The sequence below is a fragment of the Heliconius melpomene genome, chromosome 19 (genome assembly GCF_056956725.1).
Source record: "Heliconius melpomene rosina isolate 202511_hmr_F chromosome 19, ASM5695672v1, whole genome shotgun sequence".
NCBI classification, from domain to species: Eukaryota; Metazoa; Arthropoda; class Insecta; order Lepidoptera; family Nymphalidae; genus Heliconius; species Heliconius melpomene.
In genome coordinates this window covers 10,139,424-10,152,558 of record NC_140407.1, presented here as the reverse complement: position 1 = coordinate 10,152,558, position 13,135 = coordinate 10,139,424, and the positions used below count along the sequence as shown (strand labels likewise).

The following is a 13,135-nucleotide window of genomic DNA, read 5'->3' as shown; positions in this document are numbered from 1 at the left end:
AGTGTAAAATATAGCGCAAAGCTGAAAAAAATAATAATTTTTCCACATAAATAAGCAAACCATTTTATTTCTATCTTTTATTATTGACTGTGCGAAACGTAGGTGACAAGTGTCGACAGTGACAGAGTATAATAATTATGACAGGCGATAGCTGTTTACTTTGTTATTAAGAAGTTCACGTGTATTAACTAACGACTTAGGTTAAAATTATATCATTATACTGAATCCACTGTTTCTTTACCATTATTGTTTATACAGTAAGCCAATACATTGCATATTTAATAAATGTTAATTTATAGGTCAATATATAAATCACTATAGATTTTTAAAGAAATTTTGTTTTCATTGTTTGTTATGTTATAAGATATAAAAAATTATATAGAAAAAACAAATTATACACTTGACCACGGGGGCGAAGCCGAATGTAAGAGATAATAGGTATTTTGTAAACTCTACTATATACATATAAATAAATGTAAATATATAAAGCTCTAACTGTCAATTTTAAAGTATACAATTTTCAATATAAACGCAAACAAGGTACGCCATTGAAAACAATCCAACTGCCTTAACTTTGTTTTCATAACGAACGGACACTTAGTGAATACTCCTCTGGGAGACATGACAATATACACTACAGTCCAGACCACGCTTCACAGTTCCCTTTACCGTTGAATGATAATGATTAGAAACATACGGAGCAAGATCCTATAGTTTATACAAATCTTAGGTTATAAAGACAATATTATTTTGCCTATACATCATAATATGATTTTTATAAAATTCAATTCAGTTTAATCAATTTAATTGGATCAATTAATTTGTACAATGGAGATGAAAAAATAATTAAAGTACAGAAAAATATCTTATCATTTATTTATTTCTAGCTGTAACACACCCACAAGCCCAATTATTAATGGTTAAGATAAATAAAATAAATCGCAATATCGTATTTTTGCTTTAGAAGTTACCAATGGATCGCATGTCAAAGACAAACTCTCGGTAAAGCTATTCGGAAAAGACTTATATTTTATTGCAAGCGTTCTTGACGGGTAAATAAATTGTGATAGATTTCTTTCTATTATATAAAATCATATGGATGACTGTTTTCTTCTATATATATAAAACTCTTCCGTTTGCCTAAAGGACGCGGCCTACAACGTTGAAATTGGTTTTTAAAACGTTTGGTGGAAAACGTTGAAAAAAAAATTTACAATAAGACTAAAACGTAACTTTTAGTTATATCTTTTATACGACGGCCTTTAGGAAGAACCTACATATGTATAATGACGTAATAGAACATAACAAGAGTATTACAATGTTTTATTCAAAGCGACGCGAAGGGTGAAAAATGATTTTTGTATGACACTCAAACGACAGACAGGCGACGAAACCGAGTTAGATAAATCTAATTATTATTTGTACATATGTGACGACTTCGTATTTAACACCGAAATTTGGTTGAAAGATGAAATTTAATTATCTAGGCAACTTTTTTGTCTATTGATTCTTTATCAGAAAATACTTATATTTTTTGGGAATTTAGGGAACCTGTGAACCTATTGTAAAGACATAGATTTTAACCCTAAGTATTTGAATTTACAACCCAACATCTAATGCTATCCATAAAATATTCTAAAAATTTACATAAAGCTAGAACTAAAGTACATCTGTCCCATGACACCTTGGCTCTAAGTGGGTACCTAATGACTCATTATATGATTATAATATCCTTTTGTTGGCGAAACTCAAGTGGGTGTTGCTGTCATTCAACATATATTCTAATGGGTGCCACATAGATATTTTCTGGCACTAAGTATGTCCACGTACCTTGGTTTAGGCTTTTATGCTCCATTGAATATGATTTGCTCTAATGAACGCCGTTGTATACTAAATCTCCACAAATTACAATGCTCGCTGCATTATGGACTTGTTTTCGATAGTAATAAGCGAATACAAATTCCTAATATGGACACTATTTAATATTTAATTTCTATGAGAGCACGAGCAATTGTAATCAATAATCAATCTGATTTTAGTAAAATCAAAATGTAGAAGCAAAAATTTAAAATTATGAAATATTGTAAATTTGTAATATTGCGCCATCTATCGAAAATCCTCTTAAATATTTACAACTACGCTAAAGATATGGGACCATGAAACAATTTTTTCCTAGTGTACGTAGTACACGGTAACGTACACAGAGGGCACGAACGGGCAGATAAGGTATAGTCGTTGGTTCTTTAAAAGTAAAATTTTACGAACAACATAATTATATTCAGGTAAAATAACCTGAATAAAAAATACATCAAAGAAGCTTTTAAAAAAAAAACGGAGTAGCATGGTACGCGTAAAATAATAAATAGTTAAACAAAAAATCATGAATTATCTAGTGTTTGAAATATCATATGATTCAATTTATTTGAATGAATTATTGTAATAATAATATTATTATGTTAACTGCTACTTTTAACATTTTATTAGATAAACATTACAATACTGATATTTTTGTTATATTTTTTTATTTTGTAGGTGAAGTAACACTTGAAAGGCCAATTGAAGAGATTGCAGCAATATCACATGCTGGTGCTCCAATACTTCTTACTGTAGTAGCTGAAGAGGTGCGTCTCTCTAGAGAGGAGCCTGAGGCGATGTCGTCGACGGTACAACTTGCATTTATACTTCCTGAACGTGACAACTCACCGCCATACTTTGAGAATGACTCGTAAGTTATTTATTGTTTTTTTTTTTATTATGATTAATAACAATTGATGATGAAAATTAAAAAAAGAACTGGTAAATAGATGCGAAACATATTTTTACTCTTGTTTATACTTAACATAATATAGTTAAAAAGCAATACATAATTTAAAAAGTTGTTACAAATCACATTTTAAATAAATTTTCAGATACATAAGCTATTTAGATGAAAATGCTCCTCAAGGTACAGCGCTTGTATTTAACGATCCTTATATTCCTCAAGTGAATGATAATGATGCAGGAAAAAATGGCGTGTTCTCTCTCACACTAGTTGGTAACAATGGTACTTTCGAAATATCTCCAACAGTCGCTGAAAGGCATGCACAATTTATTATCAAAGTTCGAGACAACACCATGCTGGATTTTGAAGCCAGAAAATCAGTTATTTTTCAGGTATATTTATTTATCATTTAATTATAAGAGGCCATTCGTGGCGCAGCGACACAAGCATTTTTTCTTTGTTGAAGGTGAAACAAATCAATGAATATAATGTAGAGTATAATCTTAGATTTTCAAAAATTTTTATGTTCCCATACCTATAAGATTGACAGGACTCTGGAAATAATTTGTATTAAAGTTCACTTAAGTCCTCTTCTAAAAAGTTTTGTTAATTTGTATAATGAAAATCTAAATAGTATATATGAAAATCTTTGTTTATTTCAGATTTTGGCGCAGGAACTTGGTCCAGCAACGAACTTATCAGCAGTTACAAATGTAACTGTTTACTTGAACGATGTCAACGACAACCCTCCTGTATTTTTAGCTCTCTCATACGATGTAGAAATACCAGAAAATGTAACGGCCGGTACGAGAGTAGTGCAAGTTGCAGCTGACGACGTAGATACAGGGGCGTTTGGCAAAATTCAGTATACTGCCATATTAGGATATTTGAATACATCATTACACCTAGATCCTATTTCAGGATTAATAACTATAGCAACAAATAACCATGGGTTTGATCGTGAAGCTATGCCAGACTTGCATTTTTTAGTAGAGGCTAGAGACGATGACGGTGTAGGTTTAAGAGTTACAGTGCCATTAATTATTAAGTTATTAGATGTAAATGATAACCCACCGGAATTTGAAAGGTTGTTATATGAATTTGTATTATCACCAAGCTTAAATAATTTTACATCAGCGGCGTTTGTTAAGGCAGTTGATAAAGACGCAGAGCCACCAAATAATGTAGTAAAATATGAAATAATTGAAGGAAATGGAGATGGAAAATTTGCAATCAATGAAGATACAGGTATTATAATTCGTACATACTGAAATTATATAAAAATATATATTTTACGGGGAATCTGTATAATTCGGTATTCTATACATTGCCGAGTTATTATATAAAATACCGAAGTTATTAGTATATAAGTTATTAGTAGGTTGTCGGTAACATTTACATTGATAAGTAATGCTAGGAATATAAAATAAATAAGTTTCAAAAATTTTCGCAGATTCGAGACCTGCGATGTGCAAATTTTTATACGTTTCTAAAATGTATTTCTATCCTGTTGTTGTTTCTTAGACTAACAAATGACAAAATTGTACATTACTTTTTTTATTTTGCAGGTGAATTGTATTTACTAGAAACTTTAAAAAGAACAAAGAAGCAAAATGTATATAGAAGCAAAAGACAATATGACAATGAGGAAGAAAGCGAAGTTTATATGCTGACTATAAGAGCTTACGACCTTGGTATTCCAAGATTATTTTCAAGCACAACTGTAAAGATTTACCCACCAGAAAGTAAAACACGAACGATGTCGTTCATAGTTCCTGGTGCGAATCCAGATAAGAAAAAATTAGAAGAAGTATTGAGTACATTGTCTGGAGGAAAAGTTACTATTGTGGACATAAAACCTTACAAAGGAACATCAGATCTGAGTGGCCAAGAGTCTAGTCAAGAAAAGTAAGGAACTATATCATAATATTTCATCATTAGAGTTACCGCATATGATCTGACTGTAAACGCGAAGGTTGTGGGTTCGATTCTCACTCGGAACTTGAATTATTTTTATTTCGCCGCTCTGGTAACAAGACAAAGTGCGGTGTTGAGTTCAATCACTCAACATAAAATATCTCGAAAATTGAGCGGAACAGTGTCTTAACATAGGTTCCCTCTGCATACCCTGCTATATGTGTCATACAGCATAAAGGAAAAACATAAATCTGGGGATACGGCAGTGCACCAGCAAAAATGTGATCTTACTTTCAGAGTAATTTTTACTTTCAGACATCACCAAAGTGAGGATTTTTTGTATATTATTTACCTTAATATTTTTTAAATATTCTTATTGATATTTAATGTTTTATTTCAGAAGCGTAGTAATAGCTATAGTGCGTATGGCTGGTAACTCTGCTATCAACGTAGCAAAACTGCAAGAGCAATTAGCAAAGAATATGACTGTTTATTCATCCACCACAATACATAAAGAACAAACGTCAACTGCTGAAGATAATTCGGTAATATTCAATATAAAATAATAATATTCAATTTAAAATTAAAATTCATATCAAAAATTTACATAATTTTATTTTTGTTTCAGGGGGTATATAAAGCTGAAAGTCGTTTATTGTTTTGGTTATTAATCTTATTGGCGATTTTAATAGCGCTAGTATTACTTTTACTCATATGCTGTTGTATATGTGAAGGTTGTCCATTATATATGCCACCGAGGTATTAACTATTTTGTATTAGATATTATACGCTTATTTATAATATGTTATTTAGTAAATTATTGTATTTTAATTATAATATAATATATGAATCATAGAAACTCAAATACAGCAATATCCAATTTTTTCCAAAGTAAAAAGGAACATCTTATTTTTTATAGTACAGTTCGTAGTTTACATATCTTGTAATATCTCAGTTATAGAGTTATAATATTTGTTCAAAACATACAGGAGTTATTACGAAAACATACTTTTTTAATCTCCCAAATGTCTATTTAAACGAAGATTGCTTTATTCGTTTCTATCCGATTCATATATGTATAATATACTTTTATATATATTTTATTTAATAATATTATATATTCCGTATATATGTAAACAATATGACTATTATTTGTTGCATGTATAGGTTTGTTATAAAATTAACGCAATTAAGCTGATTGCAAATTTTTATTATTAGCTTTTTATATTTATTTATACACCAAATTAAAAGTATCACACAATTATACATCACTTCTAAGAAAATAACGTATTAAAGCACTTTTTTAATCCATCTCATTTAAGAAAGTAAAGTAAAAAAACAGATAGGTACATAGATATCCATTAATAAATTCTAGGAAAAGAGTGATACGTGTCAACTCCACAGAGGACGACGTGCGCTTAGTGGTTCGAGAGAAGGGAGTTGGGAAGGAAAACAAGACGACCCAAAATATAGAAAATAAATCCATACAAACACCTGAATGGAGGAGGCGGGAGGCGTGGAGCGCAGAACAGACAGACTTGAGGACGAAACCAACTCAGTGGAAATTTAATAAGAGGAACTACCGTGGGAAGGATGTATCTAAACCAGCTTCAACTCCAGGAGACATAAGACAGGAATTCGTTCATGCGGCTACTGATAATGACTATAAATATGATGACACTCGGCAATCGTTTCGTCAAAGGTGATTTTTTCTTACATATCAAATTAATTCGTTTTAATATGGTAGAGTCTTGTGGGGTTGATTATTTATTTGATAATTATTTATTTCCTTATCATGGTAACAAGACAAAGCGCAGAGTTTAGTTCCGCCGCTGGACACGAAAAAAATTAGTCGAAATATCAAAAATTTGCCGGAAAGTATGGGGATGCCCAATTATTTTAAGTTTCCTCTTACTCTGCTATATGCAAGACACAGAGGGACTAAAAAAAATTAGGCCCGAAGAATAAAATAAAAGAAATTCATGAAAAATAAAACATTTTTTAAATTGTATAAAATTGAATGATGGAACTATAACAATACTTTTTTTTCAGAGATGGACCCAATATAATTTATACTAAAGAAATGCAATTACAAGAGGCCTTTGCGAATAAACATAAAGAATATATTGAAGACCTAGAAAACGGATATGACAGGATAGCCACTTTAAATCGACGAAAAGATCAAGAAAATGACTCGTTAAGGAGGCACGAAATCGAGCGCGGCTCAGAGGTGGAAGGATATATTAAGTCTGAGGGTGACCGAAATATTCATGACAATGAAGATCACAAATCAAAACGGGAAATTGATAAACATGGCCAGTCTTCTTTGAGCAGAGACCAATATTTTATTAAAGAAGGTAACACGGAAATATTACGATTAGTTACACGTGGTAAAAATGAAGAAGAACAGTACGTCAACCTTCCCGTTCAACAGCGCCCTGTCACTTTAATTCCCCACAATCAGTACATTGTTGTGGATAGTGGAAAGGAAATGCTTATGGAACGATTTATTCGCGAGCAAGGTGAAGAAGCCACAAATATGAGAGAAAAAATGAAAGTTACCGATTTGGATGATATTTCCAACGACAAAGATGGTAGAAGTGTTGGTCGTAAGTCACAACTCGCACAGGAACTAAATCTACATGAATATTCAAATTTGCAACCGGATGTGCCGGGATCAGTGCCGCAAAAGTCAGATTACTTACAAAGTGCCTTATTAGAAATGCAAAATAAATCATCAATTCATCAAGAATTATTAGAATCATCTTTACGTAAACAAAATGAGTTACTTCACCAAATTCTTATAGAAAGAGAGAGAATGTTACAAAATCATGAAACAGCATCTCAAGTTGAAAGTAAACTGGAAACTCAAAGCCTACCTGGACATTCTGTTATGGCTACCCAAACAGAATGCCATATCGGCACTCAAACAGATCCCCATTTATTAAATGAGGTAAAACGAAAGTCAAGAAGCGATAATGATTCTTACAGTGAAGATGAATCCCAACCCTCTATGGACAGCACCAAAAAAGTAGCATGGTTAAAAAAGAAGAAACCTAAGAAAAAAATCAAATACCGTGATCCAAGGCGGAGTATACGTGTATACGAACAAAAAAGAAAAATTAAAACTCCTATTATTGAAGAGAGTGATGTATCACCGTCCTTAGAAAGTGAAAAGCATGTAAGAATAAGTAAAACAAATGAAAGAGAGGAAAGAGTAAAGCATTATGGTGACATAACCAAGAGTACTGTCACCACTTCAAAGAATGAAACAGTAAGATCCACTCAAATCAAACCAGTAGAAGGTGACAGGAAACCTAAATTAAGACGAGAAGTATTAATGGAAATTTCAGATTCATTTGACGATAAAGTGGATTCAGATGCACTTAAAAAATCTAGAATGGCACGTGATACAGTTTCTACAAGTGAAGAAAGTGCTGAACAAAAGTTGCTTCTAGAGAATGAAAACAGAAGGTCGACTCCTAGTGCAAGTAGTCATTTACATACTGACAAACGAAATTTAGTATTTTCACGACAAGGATCGTCAACCGAAGAACGCGACCATGTCGCTGAATCAAACAAAAAAGTAATGATAACAGATTTAGATGAACCTGAAAAAAATGGTAAAATTATTAAAGAAGATCAAATAAGTAACAAGGACACTTCATTACAAAAAGATGTGGAGAGTGAGTCGATAAAAATAGGTGACAGTAAACCAGTCCAAAAAAGCTTACCGAGATACATGCAATGGTACAACAAGAAAACGAATGGTAACTCTAAGCCATCAACATCTGAAAAAATTGTGCCAGATAAACCTAAACGGTCTTCTAAAACAAAAACAGATCAAGAGAAAGACTCTAAAGATAAGATTGCGAGATATGGTAAAATAAACAGTAAAGAGAGTCAAACTCAAATTGGAGAGACAAAAAAAAACTACAAAGAAAAAGAAAGTGATTTTATCCACCCGCGTTTACTCAAGGAGGGTAGAGTTACACCTGTTCCAGAGGGACCGTTACCCGACGTCCACCCTTTACTACAGCACTCTGAGCATAGATACGAACACCAATACGAAAATCAAAATCCACTTTGTTATATAAAACCAACACATATACCAAAATATTTAGGAGGACCATCAGCTCCTAGACGGCAATCTGTAGAACAACAGCCTATATATGTTAATCAAGATGATATAAAAAAAACAGAAAAACAAGATATATCTGAAAGCGCTTTAACTCACAGTATATCAATTTCAACGAACTACGAAGATGATAAAGGAGCAGAAGTGCACGTTTCCAAAATAAATATCGGAGGAGATACAGCTGCAGAGACTTCCAAACGGATTATATCGAAAGGAGATGATAATGACTCTGGTATTGCCATGAGCACGCTAGTTCAACAAGCGGGCAATATAAAAAGGCTGCCAATAACAGAGAAAAAGAGTATTTTCACTATTGCCTACGATGATGTTCAAACGAAGCAGCTTCGACCCGACAGTAGTTCCACGTCCTATTAATTATTGATATGTTGTTTTCATTCGTCATCCAGAGTGCCTTATAGACGTTATTTTTCTATAATACAAATTGTATACTTTGTTCCGTCCTATTTATTGAATTACGTATTACATTGTAAATAGATTTTTTAAAATAATATTTTAGGTGTAACTAAGAGATCAACTGCCTTTATTTATGACTGGTTTATAAATACATTTTAATGTAATATGTACGAAACATTTTATTGTATATAATCTAAAACTAAGGAAACGTATTATTTAAATTAATAATAGCTTTAAATAAATCTGTTGTAAATAACTATTTTTTCATCCACATTACCCGTACTGTTTCAGTATGTAATTCTATATTTGTTATAAAATATAAAGTTATATGAGTATATTTACAAAAATGTTTTATTTCTCCTTTCTTTATAGACAATCAATTTATTGGCAAATCTATTTAAAATAAATAGTTTAATAATAATCGTTTTTTTTCATTTAAGTTTCATCATTCAAGTATATAATTTTATCATAACATTGAACTGGTTTTATGAAACTTTCAGAAATTACTCTGAACAGTATTTTTTAAAAAGGACTTTTTGTAGGAGTTCTACAAAAAACTACCAGATAAATTTTTGACAGTTACCCCCGAAATCTTATAAAATAATATTTATAAAAAAAAATACACAAATGAAGCACAAAAAAAAATTTATAAAAAAAAAATACACAAATGAAGCACAAAAACTGACACAATATCACATTGAAAATACCATGAAAATATGTATTTTATTGAAAATAAAAATAGTTACTTAGGCATATGAGATATTCGATGCTCGGTTGTTCATTAAATACGAAATTGGTGTGAAAGTAGTGAGTGCGGGCTCTTTTTACCCGCCGCCATTGACAGCTACTTTGGCCCACTCATTACTAGGCTTTCAGAAATGAGCTAGAGGTTATTATTAAATACATGGTTATAGTAGCTTAAAATGGGGCTATTCAATGATAGATGGCGCTGTTATATTACATTGTAGTTTTATCCTCTCACCAATAGGTGGCTGTAATGGAGTTCAAAAAATGATTTACATCAGTTTAAATTAGTGAGTAGATTTTAATTATGTTTTACTCTCATTAAAAAATAATAAATAATCTACTATCATGCAAATTAAATATTTAATTTCCCCGACTGTTAATGGAACCCACAAATAAGATAGTGCCACTGCGCCACGACGCGTCGGCCTAACAACAATATTATCCAGGTGAGGCCAGTTGTGGGTTCACGACAGGCTGAAGGTTCGATTCCTAATCGAGGAAACGAGATATTCAATATTTTCATCGAGCCTCTGCTTTATTATCGTTTGCGTTTATTTTACTTAATGATCCTTTATCGCATCCTATTTTTTAATTCGGATTCATATTGGTGGAGAGGGTTTTCGCTGAGTTTTAGTGGGTAAGATTTTCCTGAATTTTCTCGGATTTTCCGGATTCACTGGTGAGTTCTTATTTACGTGGGCGGTCTGCGTACCTATCAATAAAATAAAATTCAGCAGAAAATGGAAAATGGAATGTCTTATTTAGGTTCGCTCTGCCTACTCTGCTATATGCGGGATACAGCGTCAATCAAAAATAATAAAAACCATCGTGTGTAAAGTCATAACTCACGATCGATGATGCAATACATTAATAATATGGTATTATAATATTAACTTGTTTATGGTTTATTATATACTTATACAAAAACAACACAGTGGACATTTTCTAGATTATTTTAAATACTTAAATTGTTTATCGATTAAGTCTTAGCAATCCAGAAATGTAAAGTTGAACATTGTTTCATCGAGCACTCAATCATTCGCATGAGCTATTCTTCAGCTCATTTGCACAGACAACTCGCGCGGAAAATTATTTCTTTTCATATTCCCATTTTTCACGTCTTACTTAAAGTTTCCAATGACTGGGGAGTTTACAATTCCTCTGTTTATTTTTGACTTTTTCCTCCCGAGGAATTTGTTCTTAGCTGTTTGTTTTCGCTAATTGCTTAGGTGCCGTTTAAATTAAGCTTTTTTTTTCTATATTTATAGAATATAAAAAAATTTGAAGGTAATTTTTATATTCTCCACTATTTGGAAAATTTAAAACCACATAAATTTTCAAAAGTAGTTTATTATTTTTAATGTATATTTGAAGAAAAAAACATAACAAATATTTTATGTCACTCACAAGAAATAACAGTTTTTATGAATGAATATGATAAAATAAAGAAAGTTTAACCAATATTATGATGATTGCCAACTCTGGCGGAACTTTTATTAAGAAAGTACCAGAGCGACAGAAACAGACATGAGGTATGTAAATTACGTCTCCCCGCGGCGACTTGCTTTCACGGTCCACTGGCTTGATCATAATAAAAACTCGCGCCGTCGCCTTCGCGCGAAGTTTGACCATAAATTCGGTGGTCTTAGTAATCGTCCGCTTGCCGACGGCGAAATTCCTTCCCGACCCTAGATCTGCTTTTAATATAATAATAAATATCACAAGAACACACTACTTTTTCTGTAAAGTTTTTTTCTCTCTTTGTTTCCCCGAGGGCGAGCCAAGACCATTAAAAAGGTTAGGGCGGGCGGTATTTTATGTGTTTTTAAGTGTGTAACAGTCATAATAGCCGTTGTATGGTATCGTAAATTAGGCGTTTTATATTTTTATGCTTAAAAAAATATCTTATAAATATTAGAATAGTTTTATGAAACACATTTCATTACATCAGATAGAGATGTGAAAAATAAAATAAATAGAGATTTTCCTGTCAATATTTTATAATATCAGGTGGCAATATATAATTTAGGTATATTAATTAAAAAATGTAGGCTTAAAAAGTAATAAATGTTACATCCCTCTATACTCTAAATATATTTATATATATATAAGTTATTATATAAATATATCTCAGATTTTAAGTATTTCTACATTAATTATAATCAATTACAAAGATTAATTGTTAATAAACGAATATCTGACTAGAATTCAAAGTAATTAACCTCAGAAGTCTTACTTCGGTTTTTGAGATGTAACAGATGAAAATTGCCTAAGTGTCGGATTATACCGCTTACTTCGCGAAGGGTTAACTTTGAAGTATCATTGCGCTTATTAATGGTCAAGTTCAGCCCCACTGGGCCACAATTGAAACTGATTGCTTTAAATTAATTATTAAATTGATATCATTTATTATTAAAATATATGTAAATTTATGTATATAGTATACAATTTATACCTCTATATATATTTGTAGGTAGGTGAGTAGTGATTTTATACTTTTTCGTGACGAACTATTGCGTTCATTTCTTTCGTAGAAAGATGAAATTCAATTGCTGTTTCGTGGTAAGTAAAGCTAACAAAGAAAATGTATAGGATGACAATGTTACTATATTTAGAACCTATTGGTTAAGTATATTATTTTTTATATTCACGAAAGCATTGTTTATATCCCTCTTTCACTTACATTTGTTAATTGAGTATTTGATATTGTTTTCTTTTTGTTATTTACCATGTTTTGCTGATTCCGACGCTCACATTGTTTAATATGTATTTGTTTAAGATAACTCTGTATTTCTCTTTAAGTGAAATGTAATTTCTTTTGAGAAATAAATAAACTCTTTAACCACATTGCGTGTTGAGTGGTGGAACTCAACACCGCGCTTTGCCTTGACACCACAGCGAGGAAATGGAAATATTAAATATTTTATTTCCTCGTGGGAATCGAATCTACAACCTCTCGCTTTTCAGTCAGCCCCTGCGCCACGACTGGCCTCAACTGGCACTGATTTTCTTATAAGTGAAAATTATAACTAGACAATTTTTCAAACAAGCATTAATTATAAGATTTTATTAATTTTTCTGAGTCCACCTCCGCACGTAAAATTGACACTTATTGCTTTTGGCCGAATTTATACGGAAAAACCAATTAATCACGTCGC

General features: G+C 31.7%; 1 protein-coding gene across 1 annotated transcript in view; it reads left to right on the top strand.

The window, feature by feature from the left end:
• The window catches only part of Cad86C (Cadherin 86C), a 79,423-nt gene extending 69,846 nt beyond the window's left edge, over positions 1-9,577 (top strand). Inside the window, exons 8-15 of the mRNA XM_085202993.1 lie at positions 2,533-2,725; positions 2,910-3,153; positions 3,424-4,009; positions 4,330-4,669; positions 5,079-5,223; positions 5,307-5,437; positions 6,054-6,380; positions 6,731-9,577. Of these exons, the coding sequence (XP_085059119.1) occupies positions 2,533-2,725; positions 2,910-3,153; positions 3,424-4,009; positions 4,330-4,669; positions 5,079-5,223; positions 5,307-5,437; positions 6,054-6,380; positions 6,731-9,191 (4,427 nt within the window). The 3' untranslated portion in view covers positions 9,192-9,577. The remainder of the gene's footprint in view (positions 1-2,532; positions 2,726-2,909; positions 3,154-3,423; positions 4,010-4,329; positions 4,670-5,078; positions 5,224-5,306; positions 5,438-6,053; positions 6,381-6,730) is intronic.
• The last annotated feature ends 3,558 nt before the right edge of the window (positions 9,578-13,135 follow it).